Source organism: Ooceraea biroi, chromosome 9 (assembly GCF_003672135.1).
Source record: "Ooceraea biroi isolate clonal line C1 chromosome 9, Obir_v5.4, whole genome shotgun sequence".
Taxonomy (NCBI): Eukaryota; Metazoa; Arthropoda; class Insecta; order Hymenoptera; family Formicidae; genus Ooceraea; species Ooceraea biroi.
Window position 1 is genome coordinate 4,145,987 of NC_039514.1, and position 24,720 is coordinate 4,170,706.

Genomic DNA, 24,720 nt, shown 5'->3' on the forward strand with positions numbered 1-24,720 from the left:
TCATTTTAAAAATGCATCCCAAACGTAAGAGGCAAGGGGACTCACATTAAAAAATCACCCCAATTGTGAGAGGCACGGAGACTCACGATAAACAAGCACCTAAAATTGTGAGAGGCACGGGGACTCACGTTAAACAAGCACCCCAATTGTGAGAGGCAAGGGGACTCACGTAAATCAAGCATCTCAAAGGACAAAAGCCCCGCCACGTCCACGTCGTTCATCCTGGATAATGCTAAGCACTGGAGAATGCGTCTCTCGAGCTGAAGAACCATCAAACGGAAGTTTGAACAGAAGAGCATTAGTCCAGATAATGGAGAGAAACAACACACGTGCACACACGCATACGCGCGCGCACGCACACACACACACAGGTGGAGATTTGGAGTCACAAAGTACGCACACTGTACTTATGGGCGTGGAAGCTTTTTACTTACATTATAAACTTTGAAACACTGTAACTCAGCGAAAAATGGTCCAATTTCAAAAAACAAAAAACCGTTGTATTCCTTTCATTGTCAGCTACAACTTTTATTTCGAGAAAAAAATCGACTTCTATTTTAAAAAATCGCCGCCATGAAGAAATCTCGAAAGTGGCGCCATCTGCGAACAAATTGATATCACTATTTTGTGTCCCCCCCCCCCCGAGATCAAACAACTTTTGTAGGAAACAGTTTTTTGTAAAAGGCGTAAGAAAAGAAATATTTGGGGTGGGACATTAAAATGGCCCACCCTGTATATTATAGAGGTCCTCCTGAGTGATCTTCAAAAAGTTTTAACCGTCGCTCGTTGTTTATTAAAAAGTTATTAAAAAAAAAGAAATTTAATGATTTTGCACGACTTTTCAACTGTCCACGCGAAGTAAGGACTTGAGTTTGACATATATTACAAGGTCACCTTCCTGAATAACTCGCACTAGGTTTCACCTGTCACTCGTTGTTTGTTACAAAATTTTTAACAAAAAAGTTTAATGACTAGAGCATAATTTTACGATACCATATACGTTTACGAAAGAGTATATTTGATGGAATTTTAGCATTAAATCAGAAATAAGTTTGAGTTAGGTTATATTTTCCGAAACTGGAACCCCGGACACATACGATCGTTTTCAGCCAGCTTTGCGGGAGGGCGGGAGGAAGGGGCTTTACTCCTCTCCCCCGCTGGAGCCGGTGGAACAGATTTCACCATACAGATTTTGATCATCTGGTTTATGGCACGGATCCCGGCGGGGGGGAGGAGCATCGCCCCTCCCCCCCGCTCTCCCGCGAAGCGGGCTGAAAACGAGCGTATAAGTCCGGGGCTCCACTTTCGGAAAATATAAGCTAACCAGATTAGGTTAAGTAAGGTTAGGTTACGTTAAATGACTTTCCTTCCTTCGTTCATATTCGTCGTTTATGTCTTTTAATATTCAAAATAACTACTATATTGTCGAAAGTTCTTTTGTTAATAACTTTTTAATAAACAATGAGCGACGGCTAAAACCTTTTATAGTCTGGAACTAGCAAAAAAGTGTTTTTGTCGATTTCGCAAATTCCGACTAAAAACCTCCATATGTCCTAAACTAAACCAGATAGCCACTTTTATCACTCTTTAAGTTTTGTTTATAATGATCTGTAGAGGAAGAATCCACTGTCAAAACTTGGCGCTCCGGTAATCGTAGTCTTGCCCACAGCGGCAATGTTTCCACACAAAGAGAGCATTTCAACGAACAAGCGATACTTTCGAAATTCTTTTGTTAATAACTTTTAATAAACAACCTAACCAGGTTAGGTTAAGTTAAAGCAGAGAATACGTTGAATTTAACTGTTTGGGCTTTCAATATTCAAAATAACTGCTTTACTTTCGAAACTTCTTTTGTTAACAACTTTTTAATAAATAACTATCCACGATTGAAACTTAGTGCGGGTTATTCGGGGAGGTGACCTTTGTAATATATGTCAAATTCAAGTCCTTACTTCGTGTGGACAGCTGAAAATTCCTACAAAATCATTAAACTTCTTTTGTTAATAACTTTTTAATAAACAACGAGCGACGGCTAAAACCTTTTGAAGGTCACTCAGGAGTGCGACCTTGACAATATATGTCAAGGTCAAGGTCATCGGGGCTGGCTCCCCTAATCGGCATATTTACCCATATTTTGTTTCTCTCTCCCTCTCCCTCTCTCTCTCTCTCTCTCTCAATTTTTACACAAATATTTCTCACCTTTTTCTAGAGACTGTTTGTAAAAAAACATGGACGCAACTTCGAGACTCTTTTAGAAAAACTCCGAAAAAAAGGCGTAAAACAAAACGTGGACAGGCCGCCTCAAAAATAAACAAATGGAAATTGGAAGACGAGATGTCATTTCTACTACCATTTATACAAGAAAGGGACACATATAGTAATTTTAAAGATGGTAGTGATGATGAATATGAACCGAATGAAAATGAATATAATGATAAAAATAATGATATAAGAGATGATCGAAAGGATGATACAAGAGATAATCGAAACGACGATAGAGAAGATGATCAAAACAATGATAAGGACGACAAGAATGATATGGATGATATGGATGAGAAATCATACGCTGAGGAGGAAAAACAGAAGAAACAAAAAAAATCAACAGAAAAATTATTACTAACGCTAGGAAGGGAAATAAATATCAAACACAACCAGAAACGGCATCAGCAGTGGTGATGAAGTATTTGCTAGATAAGAAAACTGCTGGAGCGTAATTCCACCGACTCAACAACCTAATGCAATAGACACGTTCTTTTCAAGTATTGCAGTAACTGTAAAGCATTTTTCTCCATATTATCAAAATATAGCTAAATCGCAAATATTCTCCATCATCACTGACCTTGAAATGAAGCAAATTATGCAACAAGAATCACTTTTTGTTCCTAATAGAACCATACAACATCAACATTCTGCACAAATGCAATATTTTACTGGATCGCATAATGTATCACGTCCTATACCGACACCATCACCGTCACCATCATATTATACTAAACCACATAACGTATCACGTCCTATACTGACACCATCATCGTCACTGTCAATAACAACTTTTACTTCATCGCCATCATATTGTGATTTTCCGACTACAAATTTAATACCACATCTCACAGAAGAAACAGAATGTACAGACAATATGAAAATGTAAAATCAATAAAAAAATCTTTACCTTAAACAAACTGCTAGTCTTTCTGTCGGTGAAATTGCTTCACGGAATGATGTATTTTGTTTTTGTAACATAGGTTCTATCAATTTTAACAAGTCATAAAATTTGCATTGCGGCATTCTAAAATATTGGTAGAACTTGTCGTCATACTTCAATAAGTCTTTGAACAATGTCCAATGTTCTCCTTTAAGTTTTCTTTCTTCTAATATTGGATCCATTTTCGATTTTTTTTCTTTATCTTTTTAATTTCGGCTTCATCTTCATCTAAAAATAAAGCTATAAGAAGTAATTCCTCTTCACTAAATGATTCATCCATCGCGACTGTTAAACGTTAACTGACGGACGATTGCCGGAATAGTCTGAACAAATGCATAAATTTGTCGTGTCGATGCCGGTACGTGCCGTTGCCGGAACGTGACGGTCCGTGCCGTATAGTGTGAATCAACCTTAATTTATGTCAAATCGCATCAGCCAATCAAAGCTCAGCTGGTAGCAGAGATGATTTGATTGGCTGTTGTGATCGACAGTCGTCGGATCAGCTTTTACAATTGGTAGTTATATGAGCTTTAGTGGGATACGATCACAGAGGTCTATACTATAGTATAGACATCTATGGATACGATATATACGCAAATCTATTATGTTACCCTACCAACGACAGTAAGGCCATAGTCAGATAAAAAAGAAACATAAGTTTTTGCACTACACACAAAAATTACGTGAAAATGTATCTGAAAATGTATCTGACAAAGCGGTTCATATACTATGTTTTGTATCTAGATACAGATACAGATATTTTAATTCGAATGTATATCAGATACAGGCTTAGATACACAAAATATATCTAGATACATGTATCTAGATACTACTCAACACTGATGAAGTGTTATTAAAAAGGTTTGTGAGTGATCCATAATACTTTTAATTTAACTCGGTAGTTAGCCGAAATTTAGTTACTCCTGTTAAAAGAAGAGGCGAAATTCCATCGGTAGTTTCCCTTCTATGATATTGAATGATTTAAGCCACAAGAAATGTTCACGTCATTCCAGAACAAATATCGTGCGCGTGAAATTGTAAGAGGAATATCGTGCATGTAAAAGCCTTTTACGTACACGATATTCGTCCTGTGAAATATTAAATTACGATAAGTGCATAATTAGACTCGCAAAGATTCCATTCAAGGCACACATAATGTGTAGATGAGAATTTTATTTTGATTACACTATATTGCATAATACATGTAAAGTAAAACAATTGCAAAGTATGTATAAATAAATTAAATTAAGGAGTAGAATTTTTGTGCGCTTAGATATTGTATGTGAAATACATTTTTTTGAACTACACGTGTGTTCGGAGGTTACATGTGACTATATATTTCACCTATTATTTCTCTTAATACTATATATCACGATCTGTTCCGAAAATTAGCGCTAAATTTGATACAAAACGCTTTCGATGCAGAAAGATTTCGGGTAATTAATCATTCGTTCTTGGAGGTTAGTTTGTATATGTTTATGTACCGTTCATATTTTTCATGCAGATGATAAAGCCAATTGAAAATAAGATAAACATTAATAAGGAGGAACAAATTAAGGATGAGGAATTTGAATTTGATGTAAAAAATGACCTAAAAAGAAAATAAAACCAAGTAATTTCTCTGATTGACCACAACTGGAAGTTTATTAATTAAAAATTACACAAAGCAGGAATCATATCCCTAGACTAGGGGTATGATTCCTGCTTTGTGTAATTTTTAATTAATAAACTGCCAGTTGTGGTCAATTAGAGGAATTACTTGGTTTTATTGATTTATTTTTCTGGCGATACTAAAAAATTGTTTCTGATTAAAAAGAAAACACGAAAGTGAAAATGAAGAACGTGGAATAACATTGCTGGATGGTCTGTCCAGAGATAGAAATGTTAAGAAACGTAAAAAAGTTGCGATTGCTGATAAAATATAAAAAATGAAATAAGAAAAGGTATGAAATTTATAATAATATCATGTACATATATGAATACTTAGAAGTAATAAGTAATTAATCATATAAATATGAAGAAAGAAATACTTTTTATACAGGGTGTCCGGAAAATCGCCCACAGTACTTCGGGACCCAAAAAGGAGGAAAAAAAGACTATATAAACATAAGTCCGGAAATAAGTCGTTTCCGAGTTATAGCCACTTTTATATTAAAACCATCGTAATTTATAGTCCGCTTGGCATCCCTCTTTTTTAAATTTTTTGTGCTGAAGGTGGTCATTTTGAACATTTTATTTAATTCGATATAAATATCTCTTTATGTTTATCCTTGATTGTAAAAATAATGTAATCGTATTTACAAATATCGAAAAAGTGAAAAACAATTAAATAAAAATAAAAAATGAAAAAATTAAAATTAAAAATTAAAAAAATTTGAAAAAGAGGGATGCCAAGCGGACTATAAATTACGATTTATTTAATATAAAAGTGTCTATAACTCGGAAACGTCTATAATTCGGGACTTATTTCCGGACCTATGTTTATATAAATTTTTTTCCTTCTTTTTGGGTCCCAAATCACTTCCCGAAGTACTGCGGGCGATTTTCCGGACACCCTGTATATCTTAAGTATGCTTATTTTTTAGATAAACCATTTAAGAAATTTGAATCGTATATCAGTTACTGGTAGCGTGTACATAAATCACAACAAAATTACCTTTTTAAAAAAAGGTAGAAAAAAAGTGCCAAGTATACACGCCTGAAGTTCTTTCACAAAAGGACTCTACAAAACTAATGATATGAACAAATTGTGCCAACTACAATGGGTATTTATGCAAACCAGAAAATCTATTACTTTATTATTACTCTTTGGCCGATATTCATTGTTGATTCCGATTTAAGACCATCTTAAGTACAATTATAAGATATTTGAAACCAATTACACAGCCGTATTAGCATCTTAAGACATTACTTCAGATCGTCTGGAAATAAGAATGGACTATGAATACTAGCCTTTGATATTAAAAAATAAAGGACATAATAATATTAAGCAGATATTTTTATACGAATAAATATTTTAATACATAGAAATATATTTATTAATACAAATAAGTGTTCTTTTCAAAATACTTGGCGCTGCTAAACCGAATCAAAAATTGTCTTAGTATTTAAATAATCTAAAGATTACAATAATTTCCTTAAACTCTAAATTACATAACAACTCGCTGAAATACTTATGTGTACAAATGTAGTTAAACTTATTCTGTGCTTAATTCTAATGTCACACACATACATACACATGCACGCATTCACAAGAGAGAAAGAAAGAGAATGAGGCAATTAACATAATGATGATTATTGTACTACGCAGCCCCAGTTATTGTACTCACATTAATGCATTTACGATCTGAGCTATTAAAATTATATACAGTGTACGTCTTCCGAGTGTGCCTTGGATGCCCGCAGAAGCAAAATTCATTTGTAACAGAAGAAATTTTGTTTATTATTTGTGTATAAATGTAATGATACAAAGGTTTAAATAAACAACGTTAAAAAAAAATTTGACGAACTAGGAACTGAGTGTCAAGTACCAGAAATTTTGTTGAATAACATGAAAAATTGCGGGTATGTATCCAACGCCAATACAAATGCAGGCAATACCAGTTATGCTAGAAGTAAGTTAATTTTTATAAAAGTTTTAAAATTAATTTTTTTATAAAAAACCTTTATAATTACAATTATAAATACTTCATTTTTGTTCATCTTTGTGATTAATAGGATAGACAAGTATTGGCTTGTGTTCCGACAGGATCAGGAAAGTCTGCAGCATTTTTGTTACCGATAATTCACAGTTTAAAGGGTCCACAAAAGGAACGCTTCTGTGCTATTATTTTGAGTCCTACGAGAGAATTGGCCAAACAAAAATATAGAGAATACTTAAGATCGAGCGATGGTTGTGATTTTAGAATTCATATTAGTAGCAAAGTGAATCAGGCTCTCTCCAAATATGGACCGTCAAGTTCTCAAAAATTCGGTAAGTGTGCAGCGAAAGTCAAGTTTTTGTAATGGAAATAGTTTTTTTCTAAGATCTGTGTTTCAGATATTTTAATTACCACACCAAAGCGACTAGTCTTTCTTTTAAATCAAGATCCTCCAGCCATTTCGCATAAGCGATGAATCGAAGATCGTCTCCATATAAATTTGTTTCAAACATTTTGCAGGATAAAATAATGCTGACATTATCGTTCGTCGATATTTTACAGTATTTATTATAATACAAAATACTAATTTACATATGTAAAATTATTTCTTTAAGATCATACAGTCATTTACGTTATATATCTTGAACACTGCAAAGAGTTCCGCAAGATCAAGCCAAAGAACACCAAGCAGCCAGAGAGAGAAGCGTGTCCTAGGATTTGTGCTTTTGCATGTTGAGAACATAGTTTCTCTGACGGTGGAGGGTATGAACTTGATACTTGAACACTGCGAAGAGTTCCGCAAGATCAAGCCATTTATATATACATTTCTCGCATGTTTATTACTTCTTTTATTACCAACAAATTCGAGTTTTGGTCAAGAGCAAAACCCTACGACAGACTTTTCTACACAAATTAAATTCATTTCACTGTTCAATTCATGTCAAAGAATGTAAAATGATTATAAAAAACGTCTAACATAAAATGATTTACCGTATAGTTCCGCCTATTCTATTTATACCGTGTTAATTATATCTATTTTACTAAAATTGTAAGTCTTGTTATAAAGAAATTTAAATGTATTTTTTTCCAGTATTAGATCTTTTTACAAGTTTCGTGTTTCTGGATTCGATCTTGTATGAAAGTTCTTTTGCATTTTTTGCAACGTATTAGTTGCGCAGTATGTTGTTCCCAGTCAACAGCCTCTTCTTGAACTACAAAAAATAAAACATACAAAGTATTCGAAAAATAATTAATAATTAATAACTCGAAAAATATCAATAAAAAGAGTAGAGTTCATTCTTTCCTCAATTTCCTTAGTCTCTCATTCGGAAACAATAATATACCTTGAGTGGTGGGAGATGGTGCGAGAATTTTTGTTTCTTCAATTGGCTCACAATGTAGTTAGGACTGAAAGGGGACCTTACGGCTACCGGGTCTTTGATTTTCTTCATACTAATAGGATTTGAAGATCAGTACCCGAACATCAATTTCCTAAAGCAGTACGATGCGCTTCTCAAAAACACTCAAGAAAATCGACTTGAAGATTTCCGAGCGCTGTAAGTAGAGAAAATTTGAAGCTATTGTCAGAGCCGCTCGTAGCCGAGCGCATAGCACTCTAGTCTCTTAAGCGCGGGGTCGCTGGTTCGATTCTCGCTAGCCGCAAATTGTTTTTATTAATTTTACTTGAATCCTATATCTAAAATTAACATTTATCAACTTGAAATGCTAATTAATAAATATGTAATCGTAATTTTTGCAAAAATTATCATTTTTAATTACCACTATCTTGAAAATACAAATACTTATAATAAATTAAAATGTGGTACAAAACTGGAAAATATTAAATAAGAAATAAAATACTTTTTTATTTCTAGAGATTACGAGTAAATACAAAAATAATATTAAAAACAAAAATAATATTAAAAACACAAAAATGATATTAATAAAAATATTTTTTTAATTTTTATGAATTATTAATTATATGTGGTATGAAATATATTAACAATAAATACATTTTACTCGTCAACGTTACACGAGCCAGGATGATATTCATCGTAAAAGCAGGTGAAACAATATGTTTCACAGCATCTAGTTCGGTAAAATACGAATTTTGAACAGCATCTGTTCTCTCGCAATCCTCAGTTTACCCACTTTTTGTGAGGCTGCCTTTTCACGACCAGATGCGAGAGAATGCGGATCGACCAGGGTCGACTCACAATAAACTCGACTTGTAAACACCAACTAACGTGTCAAAGATACAGGGTAAAATATAAGTGATAAAATAACTGAACAGTATTATTGATACATATTATTTTTGCATTTAACAATAAGACGTTTTCCATTTTTGTACCAAATTTTAATTTATTATAAATATTCGTATTTTCAAACGAGTCGTAATTAAAAATAAAAAGATAGTTTTATAGGAAAAATTACGATTTCATATTTATTAATTAGCATTTCAAGTTGATAAATGTTAATTTTAGATATAGGATTCAAGTAAAATTAATAAAAACAATTTGCGGCTAGCGAGAATCGAACCAGCGACCCCGCGCTTAAGAGACTAGAGTGCTATGCGCTCGGCTACGAGCGGCTCTGACAATAGCTTCAAATTTTCTCTACTTACAGCGCTCGGAAATCTTCAAGTCGATTTTCTTGAGTGTTTTTGAGAAGCGCATCGTACTGCTTTAGGAAATTGATGTTCGGGTACTGATCTTCAAATCCTATTAGTATGAAGAAAATCGAAGACCCGGTAGCCGTAAGGTCCCCTTTGAGATTGAGATTTAATTGCATCCTGCAGATCATCCAAATCCTGCAAATTATCATCCTTCATTATCTCATTTGCAACTTTTTTGTTTGGAGGTGTTCGTGACAATTGGTATTTTGGTTTCATTGGATCAAATATTGCCTATATATATTCAAAACTCAAAACGTAAATTATTTTATACGTCATATAATTGTTTCATTATTTTTACGCCCAAATGTGTTCCTTCAAGTTTTTTTCACCAATTCTTCTATATCCTATATAAAATAGAGAATTGAGACTAAGGTAGATGGTACTCATCTACCAGATGGCTTACCTAGGAAGTTTTGCATCCTTCTGGGTTAACTGAACTGTCTGGACTAAGTGACTTGATAGGTCCGATTTCTTCAAGAGCCTTCTTCTTTCTTGTTTTTTTTAATTTGCTTCTAAGGAGTTTTCCTATCATTTTTGTCGACATTTTCCTTATTTATCTCACTGTGTTTCATTTCCTATAAATCATCGATAAAATTTTTTGAATATGCTGTACATAAGAAAAGATAAGGATGTAAAACTACAAGCATTACCTGATTTTGACACATTGTGTTATCACATTTGCATGATGAATTGCATATATTCTCCTTCTTCACACACCCGCATATCCTTGATGCACAATTTCCTTTATAACGACAACGACCAACATTAGGTGATTTCAGTTGTGACGTGTTTTGCGTAATGTGAGACACCTTGTTTTCAAGTTCTTTTAAACTTTCTCTTAACATTAAAACATTATTTTTAAGTTGTAAAACTCAATTGCTCTTGCAACTTGGCAATTTCTAAATTATCTGAATCCATAGTCTCTGTAGCTATGTTTTTTGTGTTTCTACAAAATTGAATTAATCACTATTAAAATTCTATCATCAGCATTACATGTAATTGTGTCTATAAAGCACATTTAATTACCTTTATGAATTATATAAATTGCGGCGATAGGAGAAATTGTTTCCTTTAGTGTATAAGACTTCACTTTAGTGCTTAAATCATTATACTGTTCCCATAATCCTAAAAGTCGTCTGCAATAGGCAACAAAATGACTTGGATATCCTACAACAACACCTACCAGCCTGAAACAATGAAATAACGCATATTGTTCTCAAAAATATGAATGTAATTTAAAACAAAATAATGTAAAACAATTATACCTATATTGTTTTGCCAGCATTGGTGGTAATTCTTCCAGTTTACAAGACTTTGAATCAGAATGAAGATTATCTCTGATATCTAATTCTATGAAGATGTGGCAATTAGTTTCGGTTGCTAGAATAGAGCAGCCACCACATTAACATCGTTTATTGTAAGTGATTTCATGAAACTGTAATGCTTTATTCAGAGCACGAAAGCCTTTCTTTGTAATTGTTTTATGATTAGGTATTAACGTTAATTGCTCTGTTTTATGCTCGCCACACTTATCACACTTCTCGATTTGAAGAGAACTTGGTATTGATTTTAACAGTTTCATCCAAACTTCAGCCGGACTATCGACTGCATCATATAAAGCTATAATCTTGTGATGTTCTGTTTTTGTAATAACTTTGGTATCTTCATACAAGGATTTTAATAAAATAAACCTCTCCTTATACACTTCCTGAGTTGGACCATTGTTCATAAATTTAAAAGTAAACTTGAAGAATGCGTCATCAAAATTTTTGGCAATGGAATAATATGCAGAATCATCCAAGACACAGGTGAAAACAATTTGTGCAATAGAGTCGAAAGGACAAGTATTTCTTAAGAAATATCTTTTTCCAACAATTATATAAATTCCACAAGAAGTAGCATTTTTTAATAAATAGCGTTTCACGTTCTTGGTGACTAACTTATTATTTAGTTTCACTTCAGGATAAGCAGAAAAGAACTTTGAATGAGATGGTTTATGTTCGACATGCTTTCTTTCCAATTGAGCATCTTTCTGCTTTGACCTTTTTATTTATTTAAGAATTACAATCTTCTCGCCAGGGTAAATAACAATGAAATAATTCCTGTGTCGACTGCTCTAGCACTTTATTAAATATAATTAAATTAACACGACGTTTCGGTCGATATTCCGACCCTTTTCAAGTGTACAAAAAATAAAATTCAAGTCTTTTTCTGAAAAAAACATAAAGAGCACTATAACAATGTTTAACTATATAAGATACAAAAAAGTATTATAAAATTAACATAAAAACAAAATAAAATAACCTACTGGTAGAAAAAGACCTATATAGTATATGAGATAAACTAGTCAAGAAGCACGTCAATAACTGGTGGCGTACCTCAAACAAGTGAGCTCAGGACGAATTTCTACGTGCCTACCACAATATTGTTGCGCCCGTGCCGAGCGTAGCATCCGGTGTCTGGTCCGTGCCGAGCGTGGCATCCGGTATACGGAACAGCTTCAAGAGATCAATATTGAAAGAAGACGGTTCGGTCTCCGAGTAACGAAGTAACAAGACAAGCGAGGAGATGAAGCTCAGCTACGGTGACAGCTGGACGAGCTACGAATCGCTCTAATCGTTTTACGGGATTCTTACGGATTGTCTTACGAGTTTTTTCAATAATAAAGTTCCTGCTCTTTTATATACGCACGAGTGTTATCATTTAGAGTGCGCGAGTGACAGCGAGCGTGTGCGGCGTAAGCGCGAGACGACCGGAGTCTGTCCGGACGCAACATTTTGGGGGCCCCTCCGGGATCGAATCGGACGAGCGTTTCGGAGTAAGGAAGCGGAAAAACAGACGGATAAAAGCGACATGACGACGACACATTCTCCGAGGAGAACGTGAGCACAGACACCGGTGTCTGCTCTCGCGGATTCAGACGCTCTCCGAATGGTGTTGGAGGAGCTGAAGCAGTTCCGCGAGGAGCGATACCAGGAGCGACAGGAACGGTAGCAGATGCAGGCGGAAATGCAGCGGATGGAGCAACGCCTCGTAGAGCTAAGTGTTCCTTAAATTTCCGAACGATCCGCGAACGTGAGTGCAGGGGGGGGGACGGCGGCGCTCGCAGGAATCTCGGTTATAAATTAAAGCCGGATGTTTTCGACGGTACGGTCCCGCTGCGCGAAAATTTCGCGCAATTTTCGTTGATCGCGCGCGCGAACGATTGGAACAAGCCCGCAAAAGCGGTTGCGCTAGCGTCGAGTCTCAGAGGCAAGACTCAAGCTGTTCTTTATTCCGTCGCGGATGCGGAATCGTTAGAGTTCGCGGAATTAAAATCGAAGCTAAAATTGCAGTTCGGTGAGAGTGAGTTTGCACAGGATTATTATCATCAATTCATAAACCGTAAACAAAGATTCGGTGAGGATTTCTCGACTCTCGGCGCGGATCTGGAGCGTCTCTCCAGACTGGCGTATCCGGAATGCTCGCACGAGGTGCGCGATAAAATTGCTTGCTCGCAATACGTGGCCACGCTTTCGGAAGGATTTATAAAGCGAACCATTCAGTTAAAGGGGATAATTTTGTTAAAAGCGGCTATTGAGCGAGCGAAGACGATAAAAACAATTAACGGAAACAGCTTTAAACAGGGAGATAATAACCGTAGTGATAATCTAGCAGAAAAGGGAACAGGGGAAATTGAGTGTTAGGAAATTAGGTTCGGGCTCAGGGGGAAGAAAGGGGGGAACCGTATTTTTAATGTGAGGAAAATTTCCTGCGCTTTTCTTTTCCGTTGTAGAACTGTTCGTGGGGAAAAAAGGAGTCGGTGAAAAGAAGGCGTGACGTCGTGGGGACCGAACCGGGGCGAAAGAAACAGCGAAGCCCGAAGAAGTGAAGCCGTCTGGTAGGCCGTCTTGCTCGCGGTTTTTGGCCGTGGTTTTCCCACGGGCTGAAGGGCGAATGCCAAGGCGGGGACTCAGGGGTCTTCTTAAGAGGATAAAGGGGCCACGGAGTTATTCCTCTCCCTGTCCAAAGAGCGAAAAACCAAGCTCTCAAATCCTCAAGGGAAGAGAGAGAAGTGAGAAGTCCTCAAGTTCTCAAGAGAAGAGGAGCAAGGGAGAAGCACGCAAGGCCCCAGGAAGAGAGGGCGGCAAGAAGGTGAAACGGCGGGACTGGCGTCTTGGAGGATGGTTGCCTCCTGGAGGACGTCGGATAGGTCCCAGAGGCCATGATGAACGGTAGCGTGGGACGTGTCCGGTAACCCGGACAACAGTTCGGGGTAAGACAAGGAAATCGTCCCGGGAAGCGCTCTCCGTTCGAAGCTACCCTTCCTGGATTGTCGAGACGACAATCTTGGAGAGGGAGGGTAGTGTTGCACCCGTGCCGAGCGTGGCATCCGGTATATGGGACAGCTTCAAGAGATCGATATTGAAAGAAGACGGTTCGGTCTCCGAGTAACGAAGTAACAAGACAAGCGAGGAGATGAGCTCAGCTACGGTGACAGCTGGATGTGCTACGAATCGCTCTAATCGTTTTACGGGATTCTTACGGATTGTCTTACGAGTTTTTTCGATAATAAAGTTCCTGCTCTTTTATATACGCGCGAATGTTATCATTTAGAGTGTGCGAGTAACAGCGAGCGTGTGCGGCGTAAGCGCGGGACGACCGGAGTCCGCCCGGACGCAACAATATTATCATAAATACAAGGTAACCTTCCGTGTCGACTTGTAAGTTAATCGTGTCTTTTGATGAAAATCATTTCTGCGATTTCCCTCTTCTTTAAGTGTTTTTCTTTATGTAAGATTTCGACGTTTGACCATTCGAAATTATGATTAGTGGAGCTTCTATGTTTACTAACCACCGACCAGTTATCTTCATCCTTCCTAATATTTATCGTTATTGACGTGCTTCTTGACTAGTCCATCTCATATACTTTATAGGTCTTTTTCTACCAGTAGGATATTTTATTTTGTTTTTATTTTTATGTTATTTTTGTAATACTTTTTTGTACAGGGTCTTCCATTAAGAGGTTTCATTTTAAATTAATAAAAAGAACGAATTTTTTTGTAATATTTTTATTGTAATTCAAAGTACAGACTATGCGATTAAACATGTAACACAATATCAGCCAAATGGCTGCCTCGACTTTTCTTGCAAGTAGTCATTCTTTTGAGAAAATTTTCCATCACGTTTTCGCACAAGTGCGGCTCAATTTCACCAATAACAGTTCGAATATTGTATTTGAGTGCTGGAATCGTTTGCGGAACATTGACATAAACTTTATCCTTTACATAACCCCAAAGGAAGAAATCTAGTGGTGTCAAATCGCATGATCTAGGCGGCCAATTGAAGTCTCCGTGACGCGAAATGACACGTCAAGGAAATTTCTGGTGTAATAACGCGATCGTTTCACAACTTGTGTGGCACGTAGCCCCATCCTGTTGAAAATAAACATCGTCCAGATTCAGTTCGTCAATTTCAGGTCAAAGAAAGTCAGTCAGCATCTTTCGGTAGCGCAATTCATTGACTGTGACGGTGGCACTGGCTTCGTTTTCGAAAAAATACGGACCCATGATGCCGCGAGCCCAAAAGCTACACCAAACTGTCACTCGTTGTGGATGGAGAGGTTGTTCGTTAATCGCTCTTGGGTTTTCGGTGCCCCATATGCAGCAGTTCTGTTTATTAACGTAGCCTTGAAGGTGGAAATGGGCCTCATCGCTCAAAATGATTTTCTTGAAAAAATCAGGGTCAACCGCTTGCATTTCCAACACCCAATCGACGAACGTACGGCGCTGTGCATGATCCGTCGACTTCAATTCTTGCGTTAGCTGGACCTTGTAAGCCAAGATCTTTGTGCAAACTGCGGTGCAAGCTGGTTTGTGAAATGTTTAATTGCTGCGAACGTCTTGCAATGGACAAAGTTGGATTTTCCGCGACACTTTCGGCCACAGCAGCAATATTTTCGATTGATCTAACTGACCGAGCACGGGTTGGATTCTTAACATCAGTAACTTGGCCAAGACGTTCAAATTTATCGATTAAATTCACAATCGCTGGACGAGAAGGTGCTTCTCTACGACCGAAACTAGTACGGATTTTGCGAACTGTCTCCGCCAATTACCATGTTTGTAGTGAGTTTTCACTATTTCTATGCGTTGCTCAAGCGAATATCGATCCATTGTTATTAACCGCATAGTTTTTACTCGACAGCTGTCAAATATAACAGCTCCTTTTGTAAACAGGTAAAAAATGGCGCGAAATTTAAAATGAAACCTCTTAATGGAAGACCCTGTATTTTATATAGTTGAACATTGTTATAGTGCTCTTTATGTTTTTTCAGAAAGACTTGATTTTTATTTTTTGTACACTTGAAAAGAGTCACAATACCGACCGAAACGTTGTGTTAATTTAATTATATTTAATAAAGTGCCAGAGCAGTCGACACAGGAATTATTTCATTGCTATTTATTTATTTCAGCCTATTTCAGTCTATTTATCGCTGCAATTCGCTCGGTGAATAGATTTCCATATTGGTGTGACCATTTTCCGGGCACAAGTCACTGGTATACGCACCGGCAGGAAAGGTGTCCCTCGGCAACATTCACAGAGCTACGTTATATGTGTGGCACTAAAAACTGCGTGGCGGCATTCATTCTATTATCATTATATTATTATAATTCATTCGATTGTATCATTGAAAGAGATGAAATTAATTTAATGAAGAGTACAAAGTCTTATTAAAATATCAAATATAAAGATGAAATATCGATCTGCAGCGGATCTTGATGCCTAATAATAATTTTGTGAATCTCCAGTTCATGCAAACTGCGCGCCGCAAATTTCGATCTTGAAACATAGTCTTTACATGAAACCGGATTACGTAATATCACAAGTTAAATTGATGAGTAATTTAATAGTTTGATGTAGAAACTAAACTAAGAAACATTATATTTAATTCTAAATTTTTAATTCTTATTAAACTGCTAAATTATACTATACACAGCCAAAATGCACGCTCATCCTGATTAATTATTGATTTATTTATAACTGCGTAATAATTTTTCTATTATACGCTGTAAAATAGTTTTGTGTAAAATTACAACTATCATTGTGGGTAATTGTGAGTCATTATAATAGTCATTATAATCATTATGGTCATTATAATAGTTGAAAATTCTTTGAAAAAGTAGTGAATTCGCGAAACTATGCTCAAAACTAAGGGAAATTATATCAAGAGGCACGGTAGTGTCTCGCTCCAAGTATGGGGAAGGCGATTTGACAAGCTCAGTGTAGAGGACAGCACCGATCTTGGGGATATAACTGGTGTGCATGCGCGAGGGCGAGAGCGCACATTGCGTGATGTTTATGAATGGTGATCCTGTAAATTATTGTTAGAAAAATTAAGTATGGATTTTAGTAAATTTAAAATTGCTGAATTGAAGGAAGAATTGAAAAAGAGAGGAGCGCCTTTGAGAGGACGAAAGGCCGAACTTGTAGAAAGATAAGTGATGCAATACAATATTATTGTACCACTATCATGATTTTAATAAAAGGTGGCCGAAAGAAGAATTATGTCGATATCAAGACATCCATTTACTGTCTTCAGTTTGCTGTGGATCTTAATAAACTACTTGAAAGTCATTAAGGTTTGAGATTAAAATAATGTTATTGGAAACAATCAGAAAAAATCTCTCGGGAACCGATGCCCTCTCTTATTATTGCACCCATATGCCACACACATGCCCGGCATGTCAAAAGTACCGAAATATTCACTTTTATGTACACAACTTCGTAAATATATATGCATACAGAACAGTCCGACGTATCCCCAAGCTCACTAGCGCTCCTAGCGGCTATAAGTGACAGTCGCCTTCCCCATACGCGCAGCGAGACCGCACCGTGACACTATTACGTGAAGCGACGCTTTCGCAGACACTCAGATTATTAGATCTCAATAACCGCTGAACGGATCAAGTTCAGAGTAGGCTCAATGGATAGCTTGGGTTCGATTTGCATAAGAAAAGTGTTTTCATTTTTCTCCTACGTGTCCTACGAGCGGAGATATTGCGATGCAAAAGTCGAATATCATGATTTCACGCTTAAGATACTCCGTTTTCTCCTCCTGCGTAAAGTGAGGGCAAGAGGGGCTCGCGGAAAGGTGAGGAAAAATGTACAGTTCGGTAGTTTCGACGCTAGATGGCTCGAGATGACTCGTAAGTGTAGAGTCGATAATGTTAACTTCATTATCGATCATTATAATATACTGGGTGTCCGATTTTAATTGATCAACCCGAAAAACTTGTAGTTATGATGCAAGACAAAATTTGACGCGATAAATTAAACTTGATTTATTCCGATGATTAATTATAATATACTGGGTGTCCACTTTTTATTATAATATATAGGGTGTCCGATTTTAAGTGACCCACCCAAAAAACTTGTATCTCTGTTTCGAGAAAAATTTGACACGATAAAGTAAACGTTACTACAAAATGTGTGAAATCACAACAAAATTACCTTTTAAAAAAAGGTACAAAAAAGCGCCAAGTATACGGGCCTGAAGTTCTTTCAAAAAAGGACTCTAAAAAACTAATGATATGAACAAAGTGCGCCAACTACAATGGGTACTTATGCAAACCAGAAAATCTATTACTTTATTGTTACTCTTTGGCCGATATTCATTGTTGATTCCGATGTAAGACCATCTTAAGTACAATTATAAGATATTTGAAATCAATCACACAGTCGTATTAGCATCTTAAGACATTACTTCAGATCGTCTGGAAATAAGAATGGACTATGAATACTAGCCTTTGATATTAAAAAATAAAGGACATAATAATATTAAGCAGATATTTTTATACGAATAAATATTTTAATACATAGAAATATATTTATTAATACAAATGAAGCGACGCGGTAGCGTCGCGACGCCAAGTACATAAAAAAATAAATAGCCGCTTGATACAGCACTAGCGTGACATCGTCGAGGCGCTACCAAATAGCTTATCCGGAATTTACATCATTTGACAGGTCACATAAACTTGTGATTAAAATATCTCAGGAACTAAAGCCGTAATAAAAAAGAAAAATTCGGGTAGGCTGTGTCGGGACACGGCCGCAAGTTTTTAACGTGAATACGTCATGTTAATGGAAAGAGTTCAAAGAAAGATAGTAGTTTCAATCAACTGTGTATATTTTCCTATATATTATAATCCAAAGTCGACACCTTGTATATTATAATAAGATAAAATGAGATACCCTATATATTATAATTATAATTAAAATGAGACTGTATATTAAAATTGAATGAAAGAAATTTCGTCACACGTCTCGCGTGACGCGTCTCGCGTGACGCTCAACTTTTCAAATTGGCATCCATCGAGTTATAAGACGTATTCACGTCAAAATCTAACGGCACTTTTATAATATAATATGGGTGCACGCTTTCGAACGCGATCAATTAGAATTAAATTGGTGCAGGCAATCCTGAGATATTGCAATCGTTATGTTAAAACTGTGACGTTTCAGTTTTCATGGAATTCAGACCATTCACGTACGTATGTTCGCACAAACACATGCAAAGCGATTTTGTCCCTCAAGCTTGCGTTCACACATGCATGATTTAATGTATTATGAATTAAAAATGATTTTAATAATACATGGGAAATGTTTTATTTTACGATAAAGATATAAATCGTAAATACTATAAAAAATGTGATACATAGGAAATGTTTTATTTCACAATAAAGACATAAATTGCAAGTAATTGCAAGCAACATCATGGACGATGACGACGATGACGTTGTACCATGTCGATGACGACAACAACGGCGACGACGTTGCACCACATCGACGACGACGACGACGACGACGATGACGTTGATGTGGTGCAACGTCGTCGTCGTGTTGTCGCCGTCATCGACGTGATGCAACGTCATATTAGTTAGTGAGAAGGATTGACTGCATCAATACCACGAATTTCATTGCATAACGTCGAGCGCTCCCACCATATTAATATTATTATTAATTAATTAATATTAATATTGTTATTAATTTATTTTATAGTCTTTATAAAACTATAAACTTTACACACACAAGCCGTAAACTTATATATATATATATATATATATATATATACTACTCACAAAAATGAGAGGAACACCAAACTTTTTTTAAAAAATAGGCAAACTTCAAGCAGCTGTAACTTTGTTAAAAATGAACGAAATTTAAATTTAAAAAAAGGATTTTAAAGCTTGAAACTTCTACTTTCGAACGGTTGCCATGAGTTTAAATTTCTGTGACGTTTGGTAATTTTTACATACACAAAACTGCGAACTGGACAAAACAAGAAATTTTCTTTTCACTTTGAAGGTCTGTCACGTATCAAAAACAAATCTGCGAAAATTCTCGACTTCTTATTGTAAAAGATCGAAGTTTTCCCTACAGAACGCTTTTTTAAAATTTTTCTACGAGTTTTTGTTACTGAGTTATCGCCGATTAAATAAAAATTGGCATTGTTTACTTTGATTGCTCATAACTCCGGCAAAAATCATCGCACAGCAATTTAAAAAACGGATTCTTAAAGCTGAAACTTTGCTCTATTGAACGGTATACTTGCCCAAATTTTTTCGAAAACATGTAACCATGCTGAAAATGGATGAATATAACGTAAAAATGAATGATTTTTCACTTTGTCATTTTGACCTTAAAAACAATCGTACAGAATGACAAAAAAATTTGTTCTTCACATTTTTTTATACTTTTCAATACCATAAATTTGACAAAAATTTGCCGAATAGCTATAAGATTTTTTTCATGGTGGCCACTGTGGTTTTATGGGACAAAACTAAGAAATTGCTAAATTTCAGTAAGATAAAATGGAAAATAATGTTAATTAATGTTAAAAAATTGATTTCTAGCGCACTATATTAATCTTTATTAAGTTAGCAATAACAAAGTACACACTTTTCTACCAAAAGTTGAAAAAATTTGTGAACCGCCGGCGTTAGTTTTATCCAAAGCGTACCACGCGGAGGTCGCACGATCGGATTTACGCTTCGTTTTGTGTGTGCGTGTGTGTGTGTGCGCGCGTGTATGTGAGCGCTCACGGATTGCACGCAACTAGTGGAACGTCTTGCCGCGGCGACAAGACGTAAGACGTTTCTTCGTAAGTGAAAGAGTTCAGCTACATTACTTAAGATCGCGCATTCGTACTCACGTGTGCTTATGCTTACATACGCATACGTATACTGAGCTGTTCGGAGTTATTCTATTGGCGATTTTTGATACTGTCTGATATATCACTAGTTAAGGTTTTTACTTATTCCTTTACTTATTTTTACATTTCTTCTTTTCTTTTATCTATTCTGTTTTCTCTTCCTTCCGTTTTCTGCTCGTTGTTCTTTTACGATGCCTATACGTCATTTATCTGAGACAGATTGTGCTCGTATTGTGACTCTCCCACAGGAGAATCACAGTCAACGGTACGTTGCCAACCAGTTTGGAGTAAGTCCGTCCGTCATTAATCGGATTTATTCCCGGTTTCGAGAGACTGGCTCATACCACAGACGGCCGGGTCATGGCCGTTCTCGTGAAACAAGCGTTCGGGAAGATCGAATGATCCGACAAGCTACACAAAAGCGCTTTGTATGCACACGTAGAATTGCCGGCAATATTAATTATAGTCGACAGCATCCGATCTCGACTTCAACGATAAGAAATCGTTTGAAAGAAGCGGGATTGAACGCTCGTCGACCAGTACAAGTTCCATACCTTACCAATCGTCATCGTCGCCTACGATTACATTATGCTTATTCTTTAGTCAGTAGGCGACCTAGGCAATGGAATTCTGTACTGTTTACGGATGAGTCTAGATTTTGCCTTTTTGGCAATGACAGACAAGCCCGAGTTTGGCGACGTCAAGGAGAACGCTATTCCGAAAACTGCAACAGTCCGGTTCGAGCTTTTCATAGTGGTTTTGTAATGGTATGGGCAGGAATATCTCGATTTTCACGAACACCTCTTGTAATTATCCCTCCACCAGGATTAACTTCTAGACGATATGTTCATGAAATACTAGAGCCATATGTTCTACCAATTAGAAATCGAATTGGTCAAAGGTTTCGCTTAGTGCATGACAACGTATGACCGCACACTGCTCGTTACACCCAACAGTTTCTGAGAAACCATCAAATCGATACATTATTACATCCGCCAATGAGTCCCAATTTGAATCCAATCGAGCATGTTTGGGATATGTTAGAGCGCCAAGTATGCGAAAACTATCCCAACATCGTCGATTTGGCTTCGCTTGTCACAGTTCTTTGCCGAACTTGGCAGCGAATCCCTCAAAGAGCAATACGTCGTTGCATCAATATACGAAATCGATTGCGAGCAGTCATTTTGAATAGAGGCGGAAATACACGTTATTAAATTCTTTTTAGCGTTAATCACTAATACACTCCACATAATACATACGCACACACATACACGCACACACAAAACGAAGCGTAAATCCGACCGTGCGACCTCCGCGTGGTACGCTTTGGATAAAACTAACGCCGGCGGTTCACAAATTTTTTCAACTTTTGGTAGAAAAGTGTGTACTTTGTTATTGCTAACTTAATAAAGATTAATATAGTGCGCTAGAAATCAATTTTTTAACATTAATTAACATTATTTTCCATTTTCTCTTACTGAAATTTAGCAATTTCTTAGTTTTGTCCCATAAAACCACAGTGGCCACCATGAAAAAAATCTTATAGCTATTCGGCAAATTTTTGTCAAATTTATGGTATTGAAAAGTATAAAAAAATGTGAAGAACAAATTTTTTTGTCATTCTGTACGATTGTTTTTAAGGTCAAAATGACAAAGTGAAAAATCATTCATTTTTACGTTATATTCATCCATTTTCAGCATGGTTACATGTTTTCGAAAAAATTTGGGCAAGTATACCGTTCAATAGAGCAAAGTTTCAGCTTTAAGAATCCGTTTTTTAAATTGCTGTGCGATGATTTTTGCCGGAGTTATGAGCAATCAAAGTAAACAATGCCAATTTTTATTTAATCGGCGATAACTCAGTAACAAAAACTCGTAGAAAAATTTTAAAAAAGCGTTCTGTAGGGAAAACTTCGATCTTTTACAATAAGAAGTCGAGAATTTTCGCAGATTTGTTTTTGATACGTGACAGACCTTCAAAGTGAAAAGAAAATTTCTTGTTTTGTCCAGTTCGCAGTTTTGTGTATGTAAAAATTACCAAACGTCACAGAAATTTAAACTCATGGCAACCGTTCGAAAGTAGAAGTTTCAAGCTTTAAAATCCTTTTTTTAAATTTAAATTTCGTTCATTTTTAACAAAGTTACAGCTGCTTGAAGTTTGCCTATTTTTTAAAAAAAGTTTGGTGTTCCTCTCATTTTTGTGAGTAGTGTATATACATATATATTTACAAATAAATGTTTTCAGACAAATTGTTATTGCTAATTTTATTTATTTTACCTGTAATTATAAAATATAATTAATAATTATATTTTTAGTATAATTATAATTAATTATAAATTATAAATGATTATAATTATACTAAAAAGTAATACCTGAAATTAAGTATTAATTATTAATTATTAATTCAAAAAGTATTATAGCCTTGACATTTTAGTATTAGGATTTTCGTCTCAAAATGATCTCAGGAATCTACCCTTAAGCGTTGATGCGAGCTTTACGTGACACCCTGTATATATACAGGGTGTTTCAAAAGGTAAGGTCTACCGGCCAGGAGGTGAAAGAGGAGCATGAGTAGAACACATAATGTAAATAAAATTTTTTCATATTCACTATAGTTTAGAAGGTATAGCGCTTTATAAGGATGTATGAAAAGTGTGAAACTACTTAATATTTCTAATAATACATATTTTCAAAAAAAATGTTTTATACAAATGTGTAGGGTTTTAAGTTATGCATTACACAGAAAACTTAGAGTGACCTTGAATAGTGTTCTCAAGGTCACTTAAAGATAACCTTGAAATTTTTAATGGGCTTTCCTACATTTTATTGCATATTATTGTAGCTTATTTCGAGACCTTTCCAAAATAGTATAATAAAATAGTTTTTTGTTAAGTGCTTTTCGAGTTATAAGGTTTACAATTTACAGTACCGCCGGCATTAGAATTACCCAAGGTATACCGCGTGGAGGTTGCACGGTCGGATTTATACCTCTTTGTGTGTGTGTGTGTGTGTGTGTGTGTGCGCGCGCGCGCGCGCGCGTGTACGTGTGTATGCGTGTAAGGTTTTACAGTTAGAAGTAAGACATAGAAGTAAGCCAGAAGTAAGCATACATTATGGCAAGCAGATTACAATGTTTCGCGTTTACTGCAGAAGGTGTTCAATATGTGCTCCTCTATTGCGTAAGCATAATTCAGCGCACACTAGGACTTCATGTTTCAGATTATCACAAAATCTGCGCTGTCGTATGTGTGCTGCAGCTTCATGAATCCTTTGCACAAGATGGTCTCTATTTTCTATTACGGAATTGTAAACCATTTCCTTTATACAGCTCCAAAGAAAAAAGTCTAAAGGTGTCAAATCAGGGGATCGCGGTGGCCATAACACGGGACCTCCCCTTCCAATCCATCGTGTTGGGAAATGCTGGTGTAACCACTGACATACCGGACGTGTAAAATGCGCTGGAGCGCCATCTAATTGGTACCACATTTGTCGTCGAGTGTGTAGGGGTATATCTTCCAGTAGTATGTGTATTTTGTTATCAAGGAAGTTGAGATATCTGGCACCATTAATTCTATCTTCCATTATGTAGGGGCCGATTAAATTATTGTCAATAATACCTGCCCAAACATTCACAGAAAATCGATGTTGGAATGAGATGGGTCGTGTTGCATGAGGATTCACATCAGACCAAACATGTAGATTATGCATATTCATAATTCCATCTCGTGTGAATCCCTCTTCGTCAGTCCACAACACATGGTTGAGAAAATCTGGTTCATCAATGTTTTTGTGTAGCAACCATCGACAGTACTCGCGACGATATTGATGATCTCGCGGTAGTAACTCTTGCACGGGCTGTAAATGAAATGGATATAAACCTTGTCTGTTCAATGTTCTCCAAACTGTCGGATGCGGGATATTTACACGATTCGCAATATATCGAGTACTGATAGATGGGGTTTCATTCATGTACAATATCGAGAATTTCTTCCTCTCGATCCACAT

At 36.2% G+C, this 24,720-nt stretch overlaps 2 protein-coding genes and 1 pseudogene across 2 annotated transcripts; 1 reads left to right on the forward strand and 2 right to left on the reverse strand.

Annotated features, from left to right (window-relative positions):
- The first annotated feature begins 229 nt into the window (after nt 1–229).
- On the forward strand, nt 230–3,729 carry LOC109610713 (annotated as a pseudogene).
- A 4,187-nt stretch (nt 3,730–7,916) lies between these two features.
- LOC113562588 (chromosome-associated kinesin KIF4B-like) lies at nt 7,917–10,954 on the reverse strand. The gene is made up of 5 exons (XM_026972370.1): nt 10,168–10,954; nt 10,042–10,092; nt 9,590–9,748; nt 8,991–9,084; nt 7,917–8,054 (listed from the first exon to the last, which is right to left on the reverse strand). The coding sequence occupies exons 1-5, from the start codon at nt 10,360–10,362 to the stop codon at nt 7,936–7,938; spliced, it is 618 nt and encodes a 205-aa protein (XP_026828171.1). The 5' UTR covers nt 10,363–10,954; the 3' UTR covers nt 7,917–7,935.
- Nucleotides 10,955–23,856: 12,902 nt separating this feature from the next.
- Nucleotides 23,857–24,720, reverse strand: LOC113562590. Its single transcript, XM_026972378.1, has 3 exons — nt 24,640–24,720; nt 24,157–24,570; nt 23,857–24,033 (listed from the first exon to the last, which is right to left on the reverse strand). The coding sequence occupies exons 1-3, from the start codon at nt 24,718–24,720 to the stop codon at nt 23,857–23,859; spliced, it is 672 nt and encodes a 223-aa protein (XP_026828179.1).

Bases quoted from the DNA above. Each gene is read 5' to 3' on its own strand.
- LOC113562590 (XM_026972378.1), bottom strand. From the start codon at position 24,720: ATGTGGATCGAGAGGAAGAAATTCTCGATATTGTACATGAATGAAACC. The intron at 24,571-24,639 runs GTAAATATCCCG...TTTCATTTACAG, and splicing joins CTCGATATATTGCGAATCGT to CCCGTGCAAGAGTTACTACC. The intron at 24,034-24,156 runs GTATGTCAGTGG...AGCTGTATAAAG, and splicing joins CAGCGCATTTTACACGTCCG to GAAATGGTTTACAATTCCGT.
- LOC113562588 (XM_026972370.1), bottom strand. From the start codon at position 10,362: ATGTTAAGAGAAAGTTTAAAAGAACTTGAAAACAAGGTGTCTCACATT. The intron at 10,093-10,167 runs GTAATGCTTGTA...GATGATTTATAG, and splicing joins ACACAATGTGTCAAAATCAG to GAAATGAAACACAGTGAGAT. The intron at 8,055-8,990 runs GTAAACTGAGGA...TATTTTTTGTAG, and splicing joins GGCAGCCTCACAAAAAGTGG to TTCAAGAAGAGGCTGTTGAC.